The 22,964-nt window shown below is 45.7% G+C and overlaps 1 protein-coding gene across 6 annotated transcripts in view; it reads left to right on the top strand.

The window, feature by feature from the left end:
• Positions 1-2,583: 2,583 nt before the first annotated feature.
• LOC113450237 (zinc finger protein 18-like) overlaps positions 2,584-22,964 on the top strand; it is a 35,590-nt gene continuing 15,209 nt past the window's right edge. For 2 of the 6 annotated variants that reach the window (XM_087927907.1, XM_087927905.1), the window contains exons 1-7: positions 2,729-2,952; positions 8,740-9,698; positions 11,026-11,149; positions 14,933-15,015; positions 16,662-16,788; positions 18,734-18,847; positions 21,828-22,424. In XM_087927907.1, the coding sequence (XP_087784033.1) occupies positions 8,991-9,698; positions 11,026-11,149; positions 14,933-15,015; positions 16,662-16,788; positions 18,734-18,847; positions 21,828-22,424 (1,753 nt within the window). In that variant the 5' untranslated portion in view covers positions 2,729-2,952; positions 8,740-8,990. Of the gene's footprint in view, positions 2,953-3,349; positions 3,384-8,736; positions 9,699-11,025; positions 11,150-14,932; positions 15,016-16,661; positions 16,789-18,733; positions 18,848-21,827; positions 22,425-22,964 lie in introns of those variants that run through there. The other 4 variants (XM_087927906.1, XM_087927908.1, XM_087927909.1 and 1 more) reach the window with 4 other exon arrangements.

Genomic DNA, 22,964 nt, shown 5'->3' with positions numbered 1-22,964 from the left:
CCACCCACATGGCCTGCGGGAACTCTCCCCGCCCACTCACTCCTTACCTGGCAAACTTGCCTGCTAAGTTGCTATTTTTCCTTTTTTTTTTTCCCCAGCCATCAGCTGTTCTGCTGTGCCGGGAGATTTAGATTAGTTAGAAAGGAGGAAATGGTTGTATTTCTTGCTTTCTAGCTAGTCTTTAGATCTTTGGCTCTGCTTTTAGGCACAGCCGAACCTCCCTTAGGACTGAGGGTTCTGTTATTCACTGCAGACTCACCGCAAGCAAATTTTATGTGACAGACTCAGGTAGCCGATGGCAGATAGATAGATCTCTGAATGATTCTGTGAGCAACTCAATCTGCCTCCCTGCTTTGCCTGATTTGGGGTAAAAGTTGCTCTCTTTTTTTAATAAAAAAATTCAATATTTACGTACATGGTGTGTTGTGAATGAATTTTGTGAGTTTGCAAGCAAATTGTATGTGTCAGACTGAGCTAGCGGATGGCAGATAGATCTCTGAATGAAACTGTGATTTTGTGAGCAACTCAATCTGCCTCCCTGCTTTGCCTGATTTTGGGTAAAAGTTGCTCTTTTTTATAAAAAAATCCAATATATAAATACAATATTTACATACAGGATGTGTTGTGAATGAATTTTGCGAGTTTGCAAGCAAATTTTATGTCAGACTGAGCTAGCGGATGGCAAGATAGATCTCTGAATGAATCTGATTTTGTGAGCAACTCAATCTGCCTGCCTGCTTTGCCTGATTTTGGGTAAAAGTTGCTCTTTTTTATAAAAAATCCAATATATAAATACAATATTTACATACACGATGTGTTGTGAATTAATTTTGTGAGTTTGCAAGCAAATTTTATGTCAGACTGAGCTAGCAGATGGCAGATAGATCTCTGAATGAATCTGTGATTTTGTGAGCAACTCAATCTGCCTGCCTGCTTTGCCTGATTTTGGTTAAAAGTTGCTCTTTTTTATAAAAAAAATCCAATATATAAATACAATATTTACATACAAGCCATGCTCAGATAGTGACATGACCACCAAGCCACACCCACAAATCAGGCTACCCTGACCTGGAGGACTGAAAATCTTCACAGACGTTCCACTCCTGAACAATTTCTCCTGCTTTCATTTTGAAAAGAGCTCCAACTTTCACTCTTTCACCAATTGAGCTCAGCCAAGGACAGCTTTCTCTGGCCTTGCCCGGGGGTGCAAGGCCAGCCAATGATGCAGAAGGACGCACCGAGCCAACAGGGGTGCAAAAATCCAGCAGACAAACTGTATCAAGCCAGATCCCTAAAAGCCCTCTTTTTCACTTATGGGTGTGCCATCATTGGAAGTTTTAAACAAAAAGTTGGACAACCCTTTGTCTGAAATGGTATAGGTTTCCTGTTGGAGCAAGGGGTTGGACTGGAAGACCTCCAAGAGCCCTTCCAACTCTGTTATTTTAATTTTAATTCTCCTTTTGACACGGAGCAGGGAAAATAAAAGCTGAAGGAGGTAAAGCATCGTTTTCATCCATCCATCCATCTATTCCTGCATCCATCCAGTCACCCATCCATACATCCATCCCTGCATCAATCCATACACCCATCTATGTATCCATCCATCCATCCATCCATCCCTGCATCCATGGATCAATACATACACCGATCTATGTATCAACCCATCCTTGCATCCATCCCTGCACAATCTATGACCCCATCTGTGCTTCTATACATCCATCCCTGCATCCATTCATTCACCCATTCCCGCATCCATACATACACCCATCTATGTATCTATCCATCCCTGCATCCATCTATGAACCCACCTATGCACCCATTCACCCATCCCTGCATCCATCTATGCATCAATCCATACACCCATCTGTGTATCCATCCATCCCTGCATCCATCTATGAACCCACCTATGCATCCATACATCCATCCCTGCACCCATTCACCCATCCCTGCATCCATCTATGCATCAATCCATACACCCATCTATATATCAATCCATCCCTGCATCCATCCATACACCCATCTATGTATCCACCCATCCCTGCATCCATCCTTGCACAATCTATGACCCCATGTGTGCTTCCATCCATTCATCCCTGCATCCATTCATTCACCCATCTATGTATCTATCCATCCCTGCACCCATCTATGAAGCCATCTATGCATCCATTCACCCATCCCCGCATCCATTCATTCACCCATCTATGTATCCATCCATCCATGGACCCATCTATGAGCCCATCTATGCATCCATTGCACGTCAGCACTCAAAGAACGCAACTGGCACCGCAGACCCGCGTTCGCAAACCCTGAAGTGCCATTTCCGCGCATTCACGGCGTGCGTGTATGTGTGTGTGTGTTGTGTGTGTGTGTGTGTGTGTTTTGGTTGTGTGTGTGTAAAAACCTGGGTCAATCATTCCCCCTCTCCCCCCCGCCCTCCTATGCACCCACCCCATCTGGCCAAGCAGGGGCCCGGCGGGACCTCGCAATCGGGCGACGGGGGCCAGTTTGCAAAGAACAGCCCCACCACCACTACACATCCACCCCACCCGAGCTAGAAAGCGGGCAGGAGGAGCCGCAACGCGCGGAGTGGGGCGGGGGTTGGGCGGGGTGGAGGCTCCCATCCCAGGCTCGGGGCGCCGTGCGAACTGGGGGCCTTTTGTCGAGGCGGAGCCAAAAACGCCGATCCGCCGGCAGGGGGCGGTGGGGCCAGGAGCCTCGCCTGCTTCTGCGGCTCCGCCATTAATCCCAGCGCCCGGCCGGCGGGATCGGAGAGAAGGAGAGGTGGGGGGGAAAAAAAGGAGCGTCGGAGCCGTCGGGTCGGATCCCTTCCCCACCCCGGAAAAAATAAATAAAAATAAAAACCCGGCAATCGGGGCTCCTCTGCCCGGCTCCGCTTTCAAAGCCGGGGACGGCCGGGCGCCAGCGGGGTCGAGCAGCCGCCGAGATTGCAAGGTACGCCGCCGGGTCCCTTCGCGTCCCCGTCCCCCCCCACCACCACCTTCCCCGGAGGGCCGGACGCCGCCTGGGCCCGGCCTTGCTGCGCTGGCCCCGGGAACCGGAGAAGGGCCCGCACCGCCTCCTCCGCCGCGCCCTGGAGCCGGCGGGGCTCGGGGAAGGGATCCCGGGGACGCCGCAAGCCGCCTGCGATCTCGCTTTGCGCTCCCGGAGGGATCCGCTTTGCGCCTCGCGAAGGGTCCGTCGCGGGACAAAAGGGCGGGCGGGGTGAAGGGTGAAGGGATCTTTGTTGTCCGCCATTCCGCCTTTTTGCTTTTTCCGCCGGCCCGTGTGGCTGCCGGGCTGAGGAACCGGCAAGAGGAGGAGGAGGAGGAGGAGGAGGCGTGGTTAAGGAGAAAGGAGACCACGAGGAAATGCCCGGGCTGCAGGTTAGGCTGGGCAGTCGTGGTGGTGGTGGGGAAAGGATCCCAGAAGAAGGCCGTGGCGAATCTCTCCCCCCTTTTTTTTCTTTTTAAACTTAGATGTCCCGGGACTGTATGGGAAGCCTGCGTTGAAATCAGGAATCTCCCACTCCGTTAAGTGGGAAGGGACCTTGGAGGTCATCTAGTCCGACCCCCCCTGCTCGAACCAGAAATCACAGAACAGAATAACCAAGAGTTGGAAGGGACCTTGGAGGTCCATCTAGTCTTAACCTTTCGGACCTGAGGGACCACTCAATTCATAATTTTAAATCCCGTGGACCACTAATAGGATCTGCCTGATGGCCGGTTGGGTGGGCCTTGGCTAGGTGGTCGTGTGAGTGGGTGGCTGGGTGAGTGTGGCCAACTTGATGTCACTCACATCAAGGGGCTCCTTGCGGGTGTCTACTCGCCTCTCCCCTCCCCTCCCAGCCCCTCCTCGCCTGCCCGCCCGGGGTTCCTTAAGGCCCTAACAGGAAGCAGTGGCTGGAACTAAGCAGCCACCACGAGAGAAAAAGTTGGCAAAAAAAAAAGTCGGCTTAGTCCAAATTGGATCTGACCGAGAAGGAGGCTCAGCAGAAGCACCTCACTGAGGACTACGAGCATAGGCTTTCCAAGCAGAGGGAAGACCTGCGGGAGTGCGAGGCCACGTACCGGCGCCTGGAGGCTCAGTGGGCTGAGATGCTCAGCCAGTTCCAGGCCAGGAAGTGGCCCCACTGGAATAAGGCCCTCCGGTTCTTTGCCACCAGTGGCCCTTCCCTCCAGCCTTCGCCCAAAGCCCCACACCAGGAGGCCGAAGCAGACCCCAAATAGGAGTTTCTGCTCCCTCTCCGACCTGCACAAAAAGACCCTGAAGCGAGAAACTTTGCAACAACGCAAATATTCATTGAACATATCCAGCCGAAGTTTGAGGAGCCCTGATTTAGTGCAATATAAAAAAAATGCAAGTAATTTTTCTGCGGACCGCCAAAATTTGATCATGGACCACCAGTTGGGGACCACTGATCTAGTCCAACCAGCAACCTCCTCCCCCTGCCCAAAGCAGGAGACCCTACACACCATATCAGACAAATGGTGATCCAATCTCTTCTGAAGATGGAGGACCCACAACTTCCAGAGTTCGATTCCTTTCACAGATCAATTGTTTGGGAAATGCCTCCTTATTTCTACATTAGGCGTCTCCTTGATTAGTTTCTATCTGTTGCCTCTTGTCTTCCCTGCAGGTGCTTTGGAGATTAGATTATTGGCCTCTTCTTCCTTGTGGTAGCCTCTTAGATATTGGAACATTGTTATCCTGCCTCCTCTAGTTCGTCTCTTCGTTAGACTAGACCTGTGATGCTGAACCTACGGCATGTATGCCACAGGTGGCACATAGAGCCATTTGTGCAGGCACACGAGCCTCAGCCAAATTTACCTGCACCGCATGCGCCTCCCAGCTGATTTTCGGCCTATTTGAGGCCGCTTTCACCCTCTCGGAGGTTTGAGGGAGGACTTGGCAACCTCAGGAGGCCGAAAAATGAACCTTCCGGAAGTGCTGAAATGGGCCTGTTTTCAGCCTCCGGAGGCTCCAGAGGCTTCCCTCGAGCCTCCAGGAGGTCGAAAACGGCCTCCCTCGGGCTCCGGAGGCTGAAAACGGGCACTTCCGGTATTTCCAGAAGGCCCGTTTTTCAGCCTCCCGAGGCTGCAGAGGCTTTTGTCGAGCCTCCAGGAGGGCAAAAACGGCTTCAAACGGGCCGAAAATAAGCTGGGAGGTGCGCACATGCGCAGTGCAGGTAAGGAGGCGGGGCAGTGGTGTTGCATGCGCAGGGAGCAGGGCGCATTGTATTGTGGGTGCCGGCACACACATGCGCTATTATGCACATGCGCGCTTTCGGCACACCACAACAAAAAGGTTCGCCATCGCTGGACTAGACAGACCCAATTCCTGCAACTGTTCTTCATATGTTTTAGCCTCCAGTCCCCTCATCCTCTGTTGCTCTTCTCTGCACTCTTTCCAGAATCTCAATATCTTTTCTATATCATGGAGACCAAAACTGGATGCGGTATTCCAAGTGCAGCTCCGGTGGCCCAGAGGTGGAGCTCTCACCTCACAATCAGGAGGCTGTGAGTTGGATCCTAGGTAGAGGCTAATATTCGAAATAGACTCTCCTGCTCGAGCAGGGGGTTGGACTAGATGACCTCTAAGGTACCTTCCAACTCTGTTATTCCATGATTCTAAGTGTGGTCTTACCAAAGCATTATAAAGTGGCATTAACACTTCACTTATAGACTCCTCACATCCCGGACATAAACTGTTTCAATTCCTTCCTCAGAAAGACGCTATAGAGCACTGCACACCAGAACAACTAGACACAAGGACAGTTTTTTTTCCCAAATGCCATCACTTTGCTAAACAAAAAATTCCCTCGACACTGTCCAACTATTTACAAAGTCTGCACTACTATTACTATTAATCTTCTCATCGCTCCTTATCACCCATCCCCTCCCACTTGTGACTGTATGACTGTAACTTTGTTGCTTGTATCCTTATGATTTATATGGACTGTTTTCTAGTATGATTTGATTGCTTATTTGTACCCTATGACTATCATTAAGTGTTGTACCTGATGATTCTTGATTCTTGACGAATGTATCTTTTCTTTTTATGCACACTGAGAGCATTTGCACCAAAGACAAATTCCTTGTGTGTCCTATCCCACTTGGCCAATAAAGAATTCCATTCTATTCTATTCATGTGATCGGTTAATGCAGCCTAGAACTGTGTTGGCTTTTTTAGCAGCTGCTGCACACTGCTGGCTCATATTTAATTTCATATCGTATATATTTAATACTCATATTCATGTCCACTAGGACTCCTAGATCCCTCTCACAGTTATTACTATTGAGCAGGGTACCACCTATTCTATACCTAATGGGAATTAGAGAGACTCACAACTTTGCAACTAACAACAATTAAATCAGCAAAAACTTAACAACAACAACAAAAGTTTAAAATAATCATTAATTCATTTAAAAGATTTGTATGGCCGCCCATCCAAAAGCATAATTCTGGGCTCGATCCCTTTTCTCCTATCTCTCTTATCTCTTAGAAATATCCTTTGAACCTAGTCTTAATTAACTAAGGTGTGTTTAACAACATATTGAATAACGAGAGCGGTCTTCCATCGTAGTAATCTGAATTATGATTTGAAGGCCATAAAGGATAAGTTTATGTGGCATATTAAGGCAAAGTCCTCTGATTAAGGTTAGCTTTTCCCCCCATTTTCCTCAAAAGTTTCCCTAAGTATGTTTTGTAACTGCAGAGTTGAATTGCTGTGATATACCATACTACTTTGATTAAATAGCGTTGGCAGTTTGTTACATTGTTAAAATTTGGTCCTCCATCAACTACATCTTCGATTGTTCTCCATTATCTGGGTGTTTTGGAAGTAAGAAGAAATCTGTGGAGATAATCTTTGTCGCATTTGAGATAGTTAATTTGAGCCCCAAAGGTTGATGCCTATAAAAACAGGTGGAAACGTATCTTGAAATGTGCGTAACTTAGATCTACCTTTATTATACTTTGTGAGGAGAAAAAAAAAAGTTTTGTGCTCTCTGCGAATTTTTAAATAAAAGGAAAGCAGCACTTGGTTCCCCATAGACACAGGCGGGGAGAGGCAGAAAAAAACTACTCTGATCCTTGAATATTTCTGGGGCACTTATTATTTTATTTTATTTATTATTAAATTTATTTGCTTCCCATCTTGCTATGGAGCCAGGAGTCTTTGGCCTTCTGAAACTGAAGCTACACCTGGAGGATAATTGTACAGGTAGTGCTTGTACAGCCGGTCGCTTAGCAACCGTTCAAATATTCAACGGACTCCCTTAAAATTAGTTACAACCCAGTTGCAAAGTTTCCCCCCCCCCGCCCATATGATCATGTGACTACATTTCAGGTGCTAGGCAACCGGCCCACATTTGCAGCCATTTCCTACCCCTATGTCCTTCAGGCCTGTTACGCCTTGTGGTTGTTGGTTGATAAAAAATAAATACATAATAGCCTGGAGTTAATTGATAAGGCCCTTGTAGCCTGTTTGACATGCAGTGTGCACCTGCACAATTGCTCTGGCTTCACCTCCCTTCAAAAGAATAGAATAGAGTAGAATGGAACGGAACAGAACAGAACAGAACAGAACAAAATTCTAAAAACTTCTACCTTTTAACCACATTTCTTAGTCGGAAAAGGGACTTATTAGATTCCTTCTGAGATTCCCCTGACACACAACGTTACCATAACCGCATTCTAAGAAAACCTAATTCTTTTTAAAAAAAATTTTTTTTTAATTTTTAAAGTGCCTCAGCCCTCTGGGCTGTGTATGTGTCTGTGTGCATTTTTGGTTAAATGAATTACTATAATAGAATAACAAGAGTTGGAAGGGAAAGAGGTGAAAGAGCCCTAGGATAACCAGCTTGGAAACAGAGATAGTTTCTACTGAGCTTGGGTGGTTTTCCTTAGACGTTTCATTACCAAACAAGGTAACGTCATCAATGCACTGATGACATTATCTAGTTTGGTATGAAACGTCTACAAGAAAACCACCAGGCTCAGAGAGCACCGAGGACCCCACAATTCAACCCTGAGCTACAAATATTCTATATTTCATTTACAGAAAGGGCATAATCTCAATAGAATGAAAAACCTTATCACCCATCCCCTCCCATTTGTGACTGTATGACTGTAACTTTGTCTCTTGTATCCTTACAATTTTTATTGACTGTTTCCTAGTATGATTTGATTGCTTATTGTACCCTAGGACTATCATTAAGTGTAAGTATTGATTCTTGACTCTTGACGAATGTAACTTTTTTAATGCATACTGAGAGTATTTACACCAAGACAAATTCCTTGTGTGTCCAGTCACACTTGTCCAATAAAGAATTCTGTTCTGTTCTGTTCTGTTCTGTTCTACTCTACTCTACTCTACTCTACTCTATTCTATTCTATTCTATCCTATCCTATTCTATTCTATAGGTAGTCCTACAGAATAACAGAGTTGGAAGGGACCTTAGAGGTCTTCTAGTCCACCCCGCTGCTCAAGCAGGAAACCTTATACCATTCCAGACAATAGTTGTCCAGTCTCTTCTTAAAACCCTCCAGTGCTGGAGCACTCAAAACTTCTTAAGGCCAGACATTCCACTGATTAATTGTTTTAATTGTCAGGAAATTTCTCCTTCATTCTAGGTTGGTTCTGTCCGTTGAGATGATCCTCGAAGTCTCCTCTTTTTTCTTTTTTTTTTTGGCGTATCTCACACTTTTTCTTCTGTTTGGTTTGTGTTCATTTAGGAGGAAGGAGCTCCCTCCGCAAATCGAGAGAGGCCAACGCGGCGTCTCCTGTAACTTGGAAGCTAACCAGCGTCCTGGCTCGGGGTTCCTCTTTGCCAATCCAGAGGGAGAAAATGTGTTTTGGATTTCAAACCAGAGTTTGAAAGAAGTGGGGGAAAGGCCGTTTAATTATTCCAGTTAGCTTAATCGGGGGAACGGGTGTTTTTTAAGAAGTGATCCCGTTCCAGATTGGTGGTTTGACAGTTCAGGGAGACATGGAGCCAAAATCTAGAAGTCCAGAAAGGGAACGTGTAAGGAAACCTTGCAGTGATGATTTTTCCAAATGCACGGGGATGGAGCACTTAGGCTGGAAGCTATCTCAAGAAATCAAACTGGAATCTTTCCGTGGGATGCAGCAACCCTGGAAAACCCAGTGGCAGGACTTCCTGAAGACCTTACCGTGTCCCCACGTGGGATGGGAGGAGGACTCCGAGATGCTGTCCAGCGTTCCTTGGGATGACCCCAAGGCCTTCCTGGCTTCCTTCGAGCAGGTGGCCCGTGCCTGCCAGTGGCCCAGGGGCGAGTGGGTGCCTCGTCTGCTGCCAGCCCTGAGCGGAGAAGCGAAGCGGGCTTTCAGCGGCTTAGAAGCAAAGGACAAGGAGGATTATGGGAAAGTGAAGGAGGCCATCTTGAGAGGGGAAGCCATTCGGATCGAAGTGCAGCGGCAGCACTTCCGGCAGTTCCGCTTCCAGGAGATCGAAGACCCACGTAGGGTTTACGGACAACTGCAGAGGCTTTGCCGCCAGTGGTTGAAGCCAGAGAGACACACCAAGGAGCAGATCCTGGAGCTGCTGATCCTGGAGCAGTTCCTGGCCAGCCTCCCACCGGAGCTCCAGAGCTGGATCCGACCAGGAGGATCGGACACGTATTCCCAGGCGGCGGCTCTGATAGAGAATTTCCTGCTGAACCGGCAGGAGGTTAAGGTAGGAAAGTGGCTGGTCTGTAATATTTGAAGCTCTCTGCAGGACAGGTGAATTAAGTGTCAGTACAGGTTGTCTGTCATCATTCTGAGTAACTCATCCACCAAAATCACCACTCTGAGGCAGGTAGATTCCTCAGAGAACGTGTTCATTGCAACCTTCTATTTTTATCCATCCATCCATCCATCCATCTATGTGACATCATCACAAAAACTCCAGAACCATAAAAGCCTACAAACTTGAAATTTGGCACATATGTTCCTCTTGGCTTCTTGGTGCTCACTAAGAAAGGATTTTTCAAAATGACCATCAGAGCATTAGTATTTCATATATTATTATTATTAACACACTCTGATGCTAAGGAGTTCTACTCTCCCTTCCCACCTGAAAGGAAACCTGTTCCAAATGCAAAACGCAAGCAGAGCAGAGGAGTTTCAGTTTCACAGCACCAAGTAGTAGCTTTAGTACAAAACAGTTGAGCTAAGCCACGCCCAGGCTCCTTGCTGTCTCCTGGTTCACACAACAAATACTGCTTCAGTTTCCAAACAGCCCTCTACTCTCTCACACACTGACAGGATTTTAGCCAGATGAATACCGATGGATGCTGATAAGGCAGAGGCAGAATTTTTCCCCCTTATTTTCCTCCCTCAAAACTAAGCATGATCACATAGTTTTGTAATGAAGCAGGATACAGAGCTAGTACATACATATACGTGTTAGGCACATACCAGGTAAGCAATCAATCTTCATTACTATGCACAGAGAACTACCTTGGAGATGTAGTTTCCTTGGACACCAGGAGAGAGAGATAAGCCCTCTTACGGCCTCCCTTACTTAGACAGCTTCTTAAAGCAGCAATATCCTGCTGGTTCAATTCTCGTTGCATCAGCATTTAGAGCGGCTGGTCATCTCTTAAATCTTCAATACCAGAGAGCGGGTACATACTACAGAGTGAGACCGTATTGAATGTGTAGGGAGGGTGTTGCAGCACAACCGTTTGCTACGGAGTATTCTGCAACAGGGCCCCTCAGGAGAAAGGCAGCGGGTGCAACTTGCGGTCTTTTCCACATTGATTTTGCTCGTGAGTAGGTGGCAAGGAAGGTTGCAAATGGTGACCACATGACCACAGGGCCCTGCGGGCATTGTAAGGGTGAGCCAGTTGCCAACTGGTTTCATTCGTCGCAACTTCAAGCAGTCGCTGAACGAATGGCCGTTAACCGGGGACCACCTGTAAGAGAAGACCGTCGGCGCTCAGTTTTGGCAGAATGGTTCATGCTTTGGCTTCATTCTCCCGGCCTGATCCAAAATGGGATTCTCCTCTCTTGTTTAGGAGCCGTCGCAGGAGGTGATCGCCAAGACTGCCCTGTCCGAAGAGCGGATTGCCTTGGATGTTGACCAGGAAGTGATCTATAAAGACATTAAGCAGGACAATCACGGAGGGATCCATTTGTTGGGTGAGGAAATGCCAAGGATTAAAGCAGGGTCTTCCATCATGGGTGTGGGAAGGTGGGTGGGTCCCCAAAAAGCCAAGATGGCCTTCCTCAAGGAACAGTGGCTGCCTTCAGATCGCACTGTGGTGTCCCACTCACTCACACGCACACTTAAACGGTGGTTTTTGTGGGTTTATCTTGTCTAGGAGACTCAAGGGCCTTGTGGACTCATTGGCTATTGCTCTGTGGACTAGCATTGGTCGGCTTTTGTCTGGACGTAGTCCGGACCAGCGGTCACCAACTGGTGGTTCATAGACCACTGCTGCTTAGCTCTAACCACTACTTCCTGTTGGGGCCTTAAGGAGCCCAGGCGGGCATGCGAGGAGAGGCTGAGAGGGGAGGGGCGTGTAGAGGCCAGCGAGGCGCCCCTCGAACATGAGTGACATCGAGTTGGCCACACCCTCCCAGTCACATGACCACCTAGCCACACCCATCCAGCCAGTTCTTAGGCAGATCATATTAATGGTCCACCAGATTTAAAATTATGAATTTAGTGGTCCCTCAGGTCCAAAAGGCTGGTGACCCATGGTCTGGACAGTTCTGGGTTTTTGGTGAAGGGAATTGACGGGGAATGTTAATAAACCTGCTTGCAGTGGCCTAGAGGTAGAGCTCTCGCCTCACAATCAGGAGGCTGTGAGTTCGATCCTAGGTAGAGGCAGATATTATTTCTCCGGGCACACTGAGAATATATCTGCTAAACAAAACTCCGCATCGGTGACAGGAAAGGCATCCGGCCATTAACGCCCTCTGCTAGCTCCATTCTGTTGCCCAGACTCCATCCTGCAAGGGATTGTGGGGTCATTAAATGAAGATGATGATTATTAATAAACCCACTGAACCATCATTACGTGTGCCTGTGGATTAGCACGACAGCACACACACACACACACACACACACCACTATTCCAGTTTGTCCAGCTTTGGGTTGTCACAATGTGTGAATCCTATTTCAGGCAATTTATTTTTTAAAAAGTATACAAGGCTCAGGGTATTGTGCTAATGAGTCAGTGTTAGAAATAAAGTATTATTTTATAAGCCTTAACTTTAACCTTGGTTAAGAAGCCAAGGCTTAACCCTCTATTTGAACCAAGTAGTGGGAATGTGTTTGGGTGTCTATGTAGCTGGGGGGTGGGGGGGATGAGTGTGTCTCTTGAAATTATTAAAGAGAGTTGGAAGTTTTAATGATTTTCTAAGAATATAGAACAGAATATAGAATAGAGTACAGTAGAACAGAAATAGAATAGAATATAGAATAGAGTACAGTAGAACAGAAATAGAATAGAATATAGAATAGAGTACAGTAGAACAGAAATAGAAACGGAACAGAGAATAGAGTAGAAATAGGAATAGAATAGAAATAGAATAGATTAGAAATAGAATAGAATAGAAATAGAATAGAATAGTATAGAATAGAATATAGAATAGAAAAATAGGAATAGAATAGAAATAGAATAGAATATAGAATAGAGTAGAAATAGGAATAGAATAGAAATAGAATAGAATAAAGAAGTAGAACAGAAATAGAAATAGAATAAAATATAGAATAGAGTAGAAATAGGAATAGAATAGAAATAGAATAGAATAAAGTACAGTAGAACAGAAATAGAAATAGAATAAAATATAGAATAGAGTAGAAATAGGAATAGAATAGAAATAGAATAGAATAGAAATAGAATAGAAATAGAATAGAAATAGAATAGAAATAGAATAGAGGAGAAATAGGAATAGAATAGAGCTGGAAGGGACCTTGGAGGTCTTCTAGTCCAGCCCCCTGCTCTTGAAGGAGACCCTCTGCCTGTGATGGTGAGCCTATGGCACGTGTGCCACAGGTGGCACACAGAACCGTTTGTGCAGGCATGCAAGCCCCAGCCAAACTTATTTGTACGGCGCATCCGCACGCCTCCCAGACTGATTTTTGGCCTGTTTGAGGCTGTTTTTGCCCTCCTGGAGGCTCGAGGAAAGCCTCTGCAGCCTCAGGAGACCGAAAAACGGGCCTTCCAGAAATACCGGAAGTGCCCATTTTCAGCCTCCTGAGGCTGCAGAGGCTTCCCGCGAGCCTCCAGGAGGGCGAAAAACGGCCCCAAGCGGGCCCAAAATCAGTCTGGGAGGCACATGCATGTGCGATGCAGGTAAGGGGCGGGGTGGGGGGTTGCGGGTGCCTGCACAGGGGGGTGCATATTGCATTGTGGGTGCCGGCACACGCGCACGCACTTCCGGCACACCGCAACAAAAAGATTCACCATATGCTGTATGCTGTTTCAGATGTGACTTAAAAACCTCCAGTGATGCAGCACCCACAATTTCTAGGGGGGGAAGCCGTCGCACTGGTTAATTGTCCTCAATGTTAGGAAATTTGGACAAGCTGAAAGACCTTTCCTGCAAACAAACAGAAAAATGGAGACAATTGGACAAACTAATTCCATTTTTTTTTTCCTGTTTTGCTGACTTGTAAACCTCTGGGAGTTTTTAATATCAGGGACCGCTCAGCTTTCCCCCAAATACAGATCGTCCTTCAACTTACGACCAGAGTTGAGCCCATAACTTCTATTGCTAAGTGAATCATTTGTTGAGCGAATCTGGCCTCATTTTATGACTTTTCTTGCCGCCGTGGTTAAGCGAGTCGGCGGCGGCGTTCAGTTAGTAACACGCTTGTTCGGCGAATCCAGCTTCCCCACTGACTTGGCGTGTCAGAAGGTCGCAAAAGGGGATCACGCGATCCTGGGACACTGCAACCGTTATTAATAGGAGTCAGTTGCCAAGGGTTTGAATTTTGAATTTTGATCATGTGACCGTGGGGATACCACAGCAGTCATTAAGTGTGGAAAAAAAAAAACGGTCATACATCACTTTTTTCAGTGCCGTTGCAACTTCAATATGGTCGCTAAACAGACTGCTGTTATAAATTGAGGAGTACTTGGAATGCATTTTGTTTTCTCTTTACATTTTATATATATATGGCATTCAGCTTTCTTCGGATATTTTCCCACGTCATTGTAGTTGTGCTTTTAAAGTTGTAGCAATGTTTCGGCAGAATCTCATCTGCCATCATCAGAACCTCAGAAAACATATATACATATACATATATTCGAATCTTACGCAGGAGAAAACCCGAACAACCAAAGATCCACATACAAATACCTGCGAGAACCTCAGAAAACAAATATACATATACATATACATATATATATATATATATATTTTCTGAGGTTTTCACGGGTATTTGTATGTGATCTTGGTTATCTGGGTTTTCTCCACGTAAATTGGAAGTATCTAGGCGACGTTTGATGAAGTCTCATTCATCATCTTCAGGCTTGTGTCTTCGGCTCTGTGCTTCTCGGATTTGTAGAAAGGATTTGTGGAAAGGATTTGTGGAAAGCCAAAGACACAAGCCTGAAGATGATGAATGAGACTTCATTGAAACGTCGCCTAGATACTTCCAATTTTACGCGGGAGAAAACCGAATAACCAAAGATCCATATATATATGTATGGTATTCAGCTTTGTTCGGGTATTTTCCCACGTCATTATAGTTGTGCTTTTAAAGTTGTAGCAACATTTCGGCAGAATCTCATCTGCCATCATCAGGCTTCTGTATAGTGTTCGTCTGTGAGTCAGACTTTCACAGCCGTTTCTGTTTTAAATTTGGTGCTAGCCTACTGCTGTGCCAGAATGGTTTTTTTCTTCATCCTGACTGGTTGGGATATATATATCTATATATCCACATATATTTTTTTCTGACTTTTAAAGGTAATGGAAGCAAAGACTGTGGAGATTCCAGCTCCTTGCTTCTTCCTGAGGGAGAGGAAACGGATCAAGATTCTCCTAGTAAGGTATGATGAATAAATGCAAAAGAGAGGAGAAAAGAGGAGAGGAGAGGAGGGTCCTTTGGAAAGGATGGGGCTGTCTAAAGCAGTGCCTGATGAGCACAGGGCAGTGGGGTATGGTTGAGGCTTTTGGCTGGGGTGCTCGGGTGGCTGGTTGTGACAGATGGGGGTCCTTGAAGCGGTACTCAGAGGTGCAGGCCAGCTGTCTGCAAGGAGTATCAATCTTTCCATTCCCCACCCTCCAGCCAGAGCTGAAGAAGCTTCTTGGATGAGAAGTGAAAGGTCTTCAAAAGAAAAACCAGAAAATCAAGTTGACTCTTGGAAAAAAAAAAAAAAACACCTTTGGGACAACCCAGGGTATACTAGAGTACCTGGCTGCGATGCACAACACCACATAACCATTTTAGTGTAGGATTTGTGGATAGCTGTGTCTCTTGCCGGAAGTATTTCTGGTGGTCAATTTGATTGGATCTGATGTGATCTTAAAAGAGAATCACCTTCTACTGTGCTTTTAATGCTGAGAATGTGTTTGTACGTGCAAAGAGTAAAGGCGAATGTGGCTCTATCCTTTGTTGCCTGCCTGCCTTCTTTCCTTCCTTCCTCCTTTCCTCCCTCCCTCCCTCCCTCCTTTCCCTCCTTTTCTCATTCCTTCCTTCCTCATTTCCTCCCTCCCTCCTTTCCCTTCCTTCCCTCCTTCTCCCTTCCTCCTTCCTTTCCTCCCTTCCTTTCCTCCCTCCCTTCCTCTTTCTCCCTTCCTTCCTTCCCCTCCCACCTTTCTCCCTTCCTTCCTCCTTTCTCCTCCCCCCCCTCCCTCCTCTTTCCTTCCTTCCCTCCCTTTCTCCTTCCTTCCTCCCTTCCTTTCCTCCCTCCCTTCTTTTTCCCTTCCTTCCTTCCCTCCCTTTCTCTCTCCTTCCTTCCTCCTTTCCTCCCTCCCACCCTCCTTTCCCTTCCTTCCTCCCTCCTTCCTCCTTCCTTCCTCCCTTCCTTCCCTTTTCTCCTTCCTTCCTCCCTTCCTTCCTCCTCCTCCTTCCTCCCTTCCTTCCTTCCCTCCCTTTCTCTCCTTCCTTCCTCCTTTCCTCCCTCCCACCCTCCTTTCCCTTCCTTCCCTCCCTTTCTCCTTCCTCCCTTCCTTTCCTCCCTCCCTTCTTTTCCCTTCCTTCCTTCCCTCCCTTTCTCTCCTTCCTTCCTCCTTTCCTCCCTCCCACCCTCCTTTCCCTTCCTTCCCTCCCTTTCTCCTTCCTCCCTTCCTTTCCTCCCTCCCTTCTTTTCCCTTCCTTCCTTCCTCCCTTTCTCTCTCCTTCCTTCCTCCTTTCCTCCCTCCCACCCTCCTTTCCCTTCCTTCCCTCCCTTTCTCCTTCCTCCCTTCCTTTCCTCCCTCCCTTCTTTTCCCTTCCTTCCTTCCCTCCCTTTCTCTCTCCTTCCTTCCTCCTTTCCTCCCTCCCACCCTCCTTTCCTCCTTCCCTCCCTTTCTCCTTCCTTCCTCCCTTCCTGTCCTCCCTCCCTCTCTCCCTCCCTCTCCCCTTTTTCCATCCAGGGCCCACTCTTTACCAATTGCCAAAATGCCTCGTGTTGTTCTGCAGAAATGATTAAGCCCAGAACAATCTGCCTGTTGTTTGGGACACGCTTCCCAGTGACTTTTCCGCCTTCCCTAGGATCTCGTGAAGCTGAAAGATGCTGGTGTCTCGTTGAATGTGGTCGGGTCAACCCCGACCCAGTCGGGCCAGCAGACCATGTTCTGGCAAGTCATGCAGGAGGAGGATGGGGATGCCGATTCTTTGGGTAAGGGTCCTGGGATTGGAAGGGTCCCGGCCTAGCGGACCTAAAGCCCAACCCCCTTCTCGGTCGAGGAACCACCGGAGCATCGCCAACAGATGGCCCTCCAACTTTGGTTCAAGGACCCCTCAGCTCATCAACCAGGAAAGACGTGTCTGTTCAAACAGAAATTGTCCAGCTATGTGCTGCCCCCCCCCGCCCCCCCCTCGCCCACACGTCAGGGGTTGGTGTCGAGGGCTTTATTCAGTCTGTTCCCCCAACAGTTCTATTTCAGGTTTGCAGCCAACCCCCAGCTGCAAGCTTCACAGAGCAATTGCCTCGGTTGCATTAGGACCAGAATTCTGCAGTTATGACTTAGGACTGTAATTGCCAGGTTCATTTAAAATCATAAGTCAAGGACTGCCTCTGGTTACCGGTGAGTTTAGCTGCTCGTTAGATAGGAGGTAGGTAGGCAGGTAGGTAGGTAGATAGATGATAGAAAAGAAAGAAAGAAAGAAAGAAAGAAAGAAAGAAAGAAAGAAAGAAAGAAAGAAAGAAAGAAAGAAAGAAAGAAAGAAAGAAAGAAAGATGATAGATAGATAGATAGATAGATAGATAGACAGACAATAGATAGATAAGATAGATGATAGATGATTGATAGATAAGATAGATGATAGATAGATAGATAGATAGATAGATAGATAGATAGATAGATAGATAGGATAGATGATAGATTGATAGGCAGATAATAGATAAGATAGATAGGTATTTAGATGATTGATAGATGATAGATAAGATAAATAGTTAGATGACAGATAAGATAGATGATAGATAAGATAGATTGATAGATGATAGATAAGATAGATGGATTGATAGATAGATAGGTGATAGATAAGATAGATGATAGATAGATAAGATAGATAGATGATAGATAGATAGATAGAAAGAAAGAACAGTTATATTTATTTATTTATTTATTAGATTTGTATTGCCGCCTATTCACCATGGCTATACCACTTTATGGTGCTTCCCACCCCTCTCTAAGCGGTTTTACAGAGTCAGCCTATTGCCCCCAACAATCTGGGTCCTCATTTTGCCCACCTCAGAAGGATGGAAGGCTGAGTCAACTTTGAGCCTGGTGGGATTCGAACTGCCAAATTACAATCAGCCGGCAGTCAGCCGAAGTAGCCTGCAGTACCGCACTCTAGCCACTTGCGCCACTGCAGATGATTGATAGATGATTGATAGCTAGATAGCTAAACGACTGATAGATAGATGATAGACAGACAGATCGATAGATGATAGATTGATAGATGATAGATAGATGATGGATAAATAAATAGAATAACTTTATTGTCACTTTGAATGTATACTAATCGGCATACATTAAAATGAAATTTCATTGCATACAGCTCTCAAAGGCTCACTACCTCCAATGTATATTACATAAACATGACTAAATGAATTAATAAATACAAAATTATGCATATACCCACATACTGTCTATTACAGACAGAGAAACAACAGTCTAGTTCGGATGTATGCATGTACATAGCGAAAGAGACGAATCTTGCAAATTTACCAGACGGGAGGGCACGGGGATCAAAGCTGTTACAGAATCTGGTAGTCCAAGAGAAATATTTAGAAACCTCCTCTGAGGTGGGAGCAACAGAAACAGACCGTGAAGTGGTTGTATGGGGTTTCTAACAATCCTTCAAGCTCTAAGCACATGTAGCGTTTATAAGCAGTATCCTGAATAACGGAAAGCGAGCGTCCTATAATCTTCTTGGTTGTCCTTACCACTCTTTGTAGGGACTTTCTATCTGAGGCACAGCTGCCACCAAACCAAACGGCGATGCAATTTGTTAAAAAAAAAAACTCACTGAAATGAATGATGGGCCTGGGAAGCGAAGAATTCTCCAGAATTTGTACCCCAAATAATTCTCTGTCTCCCTTTGTCTTGAATCCTAAGAGGGACTCCTGGTGCCCAAACCAGACCTGGCTTCCAATCCAGAAGAAGAAGAAGATGAGCAGGTTTTCATCCGGTTTCCGGTCGAAAGTGAGAGAATTCCAGATCCCAGAACAGGTAAGAGGAAGTCTGCTTGTCACCCTTGCAAGAATAATTTCCGACTTCCTTTTGAGCGAGTGGGATGAGTTTGGAGAGCATCCTAATTCTCCTCAGTCAGCTTGATTTTTCTCTAGGTTTATTTCAAGTGTTTTAAGGCATTGTTCAGCAAGAAAGGATCCCAGAGCAATGGACCGACAGGCAGTAAAAGTCCACAGGCAGTCCTTGAGTTACGACCACAATCGAGCCCAAAATTTACGTTGCTGAGGGAGACATTCATTAGGGGAGTTTTGCCCCGTTTTACGACCTTTCTTGCTGCAATTGTTCAGTTCATCACTTCAGTTGTTAACTTAGTAACACGGTTGTTAAGTGAATCTGGCTTCCCCCAGTGACTTCGCTTGTCAAAAGGGTCGCAAAAGGGAGTCACATGACCCCCGGGACAAAGCAATCGTCAAAAATATGAGTCAGTTGCCAAGTGGCTGAATTTTGATCACGTGACCATGGTGATGCCACAACGCTCATCGGTGCAAAAAAAAAAACGGACAAAAGTCAGATTTTTTTTCAGTGCCATTTTAACTTCAAATGGTCACCCAATGACGCGTTTCCTACCCATTTTTTTTGAAAGTATTTATATCAAGTAGTGAACGGTCACTAAAATGAACAGTTGTAAGTGGAGGACGACCCGTCTATTTTCCTTTAAGGTTATTAGTGCAAACGTCACAACTCGGGAAGAAAACAGGAGGAAATTTGCGATGAATTGTCTTTGAATTTCCCCACAGCTTTGGAAGATTTTGTAGCCTGTGTTCTTGAGGTGGCATTGTTTGCAACCAAAAGCAGTGGCAACGTCTAGCCCTCAGTCAGTAGGAAAACGAGGTTATGGATACGGATCTGTTGGGTGAAATTGTATACAGCATACCTCTCTGCCTGTATGAATTGAATGTCCATTTTGGCTAGATCTTGGGGTGTTGGCTCTTGATAAGAGCAAATGTTAGGCCAAAAACATCTCTTTAGATTTGGAGAGGGAGGGGGGGAGGAAGATATATATATATATATGTTTTCTGAGGTTCTCGGTATTTGTATGTGGATCTTTGGTTGTTCGGTTTTCTCCGCGTAAGATTCAAGTATCTAGGCAACGTTTCGATGAAGTCTCATTCATCATCTTCAGGCTTCTGTCTTCGGCTCTGTGCTTCTCAGAGCCGAAGACAGAAGCCTGAAGATAATAACCCGAACAACCAAAGATCCATATAGATATAGATATAGATATAGATATAGATATAGATAGATATAGATATAGATGGGGCATTCAGCTTTGTTCGAGTATTTTCCCACATCATTGTAGTTGTGCTTTTAAAGTTGTAGCAACGTTTCAGCAGAATCTCATCTGCCATTATCAGGCTTCAACTTTAAAAGCACAACTACAGTGATGTGGGAAAATACCCGAACAAAGCTGAATACCATACATGTAAGTACCCGCGAAAACTTAAGAAAACACACATATATATATGTGTGTGTGTGTGTGTGTGTGTGTATCTATCTCTCTGTGTATCTGTGTATCTGTATCTGTGTATATACATATATACATACATACAGATAGAGATAGAGAGAGAGAGATACAGAGATACAGAGAGAGAGATGAGAGAGAAAGAAAGAGAGAGATACAGAGATGACCGTGGAGGGAGGGAGGAAGGGATATATATGTGTATGTGTGTGTGTGTTTGTATCTATGTATCTATGTGTATATACATATACATACATACATGCATACAGATAGAGAGAGAGAGAGAGATACAGAGATACAGAGATGAGAGAGAGATGAGAGAGAAAGAGAGAGATAACAGAGATGACAGAGGAGGGAGGGAAAGTAAACACAAGATCCACAACATAGCCTGTGCTTTACTCTGGAAACCTTATCCTCCATTACAATAAAAACAATACTTAATGAATGTATCATTGCTGAATCCCATTTTTCAAATGTGTGTTCTGGTTTTAGGCACATTCCCCCATTCACAGTTGTTATTTTAAACACCTGTTTCTTTATTAATAGCAATAACACTTATATACCGCGTCAAAGTGCGTTGCAGGCCTCTCTAAGTGGTTTACAGAGTCAGTCTATTGCCCCCAACAATCTGGGTCCTCATTTTACCCACCTCGGAAGGATGGAGGGCTGAGTCAACCTTGAGCCTGGTGGGATTCGAACTGCCAAATTGCAGGCAGTCAGCAGTCAGCAGAAGTAGCCTGCAGTACTGCACTCTAACCACTGCACCACAGCGGCTCATCCAATTTATAAGGCTGCCTGTCTAACCACGGGAACACCCACGTAAAAATTAACATCCCAAATTGGCGTTGAACCATGTTCATCAAATAAATAAATAAATAAATAGCAAAACCTGGTGGGCCCCCTCTTTCTTGGTTGGCGTCCACTTTTCCGCACCTATCTCCTGTGACACTTTTGCCTTTCAATTTGCCCACCTACTTAGTTGTGTGTCAACTCATAAAATATTTCTATGGTCATTTTAGGGAGGGGGAGAAAGGGGTTTGAAAGAGCAGTGCGGCAGCTTGGAAATCGAAAGTGCATTCCATAAATAGCTTTTTCAAAGATAGTAACTAGGTGACTGAATTTCTGCCGTGCAAAATTCTAATTGGAGAACATGATTGATGACTCGGGGCTATGGATGTGTCCCATTGGAGAATATGAATTACGATACGCCCAGGAGGTGGGGGGGAAAACCAGGGTCAAGAGTGACAGTGAATTGTGTGTCTCAGAGTTGGCTACACCCAGGCAGTGCCGGACATGTTAACTCCCCATAAATCCTTTGGAAGTTTTGAAAGTTTGGCTAGCTGACGGAATCCCGACACTGCTGTGTGCCTGCTGCCTTTTCACCCCTTCCGTCCGGCGTTTAAAAATACACCCCACCCCACCCCAAAAAAAGACTCCCACCTGCCACGCCAGAGTGAAACATAGCTCGTTTTCTGTTCGTGTTCACCGTTTTTCTCGACTTAGGACCCAGGGACTCTTCGTTTTCGGAGGCTGCGCCCAGCCCGTCAGGAGGCACCCGGTTCTCCCGGAAAACCTCTTGTCCTCTCCGGGATTTTACGGGCTCTCACTGGAAGCATCCTCGCTGGACCGAGGACGAAATCCAAGCTTTTATTGAGATCTGGGGGGACACATCTGTACAGAGAGCCCTCTTCTCAAACTATCGGACGGTCTCTCAGTTTGAGTGGATTTCATGCCAGATGAAGGCCCGGGGTTACGACCGGAATTGGCTCCAGTGCCGGGAGAAAGCCAAGCATCTCCGGAAAAGCTACAAGGATTGCCTCGGAGGGCACAGCCACTGGGGATCGGGCAGGAGAACGTGGCCTTTTTTCAACCAGCTGAACCAATTCCTCCGCGTTGAGCAGGAGCTGGTGGTCCCGCGGGAGATCGGGCGCAAGGAAGTCCAGCATCATCTCGTCGACCGCCGGCGGAAACGAGTGAAGAACTCGGCCAGTCCGGGGGCCAAAGTCGCCCAGGTTCAAGTGGAGATAGAAGCCCGTGAGCTGCAGTCGAAGAAGCAGGCAAAACATGCTTCGCGCTTGTCCAATGGGACATCCCGCTCAGGTTTGTGTGCCTTCAATGCTTTATCCGTTTTGGGGCATTTGCTGATTGGCTCTCCCGTGTATAGAATAGAATAGAATAGAATAGAATAGAATAGAATAGAATAGAATAGAATAGAATAGAATAGAATAGAATAGAATAGAATAGAAAATATAGCATAGCATAGCACAGCATAGAATAGAAAATATAGGATAGCATGCTAGAATAGAATAGAAAATATAGAACAGAATAGAAAATATAGAACAGAATAGAAAATACAGAATAGAATAGAATAGAATAGAATAGAATAGAATAGAATAGAATAGAATAGAAAATATAGCATAGCATAGCACAGCATAGAATAGAAAATATAGGATAGCATCATAGAATAGAATAGAAAATATAGAACAGAATAGAAAATACAGAATAGAATAGAATAGAATAGAATATAGAATAGAAAATATAGCATAGAATAGAAAATATAGAATAGAAAACAAAATATAGAATAGCATAGCATAACATAGAATAAATAGAATAGAAAATATAGGATAGCATAGAATAGAA

Source organism: Pseudonaja textilis, chromosome 2 (genome assembly GCF_049901715.1).
Source record: "Pseudonaja textilis isolate UNSWEBS1 chromosome 2, rPseTex1.2, whole genome shotgun sequence".
Classification (NCBI taxonomy): domain Eukaryota; kingdom Metazoa; phylum Chordata; class Lepidosauria; order Squamata; family Elapidae; genus Pseudonaja; species Pseudonaja textilis.
The sequence above is the reverse complement of the archived record's forward strand: the minus strand, read 5'-3'. Positions and strand labels throughout refer to the sequence as shown.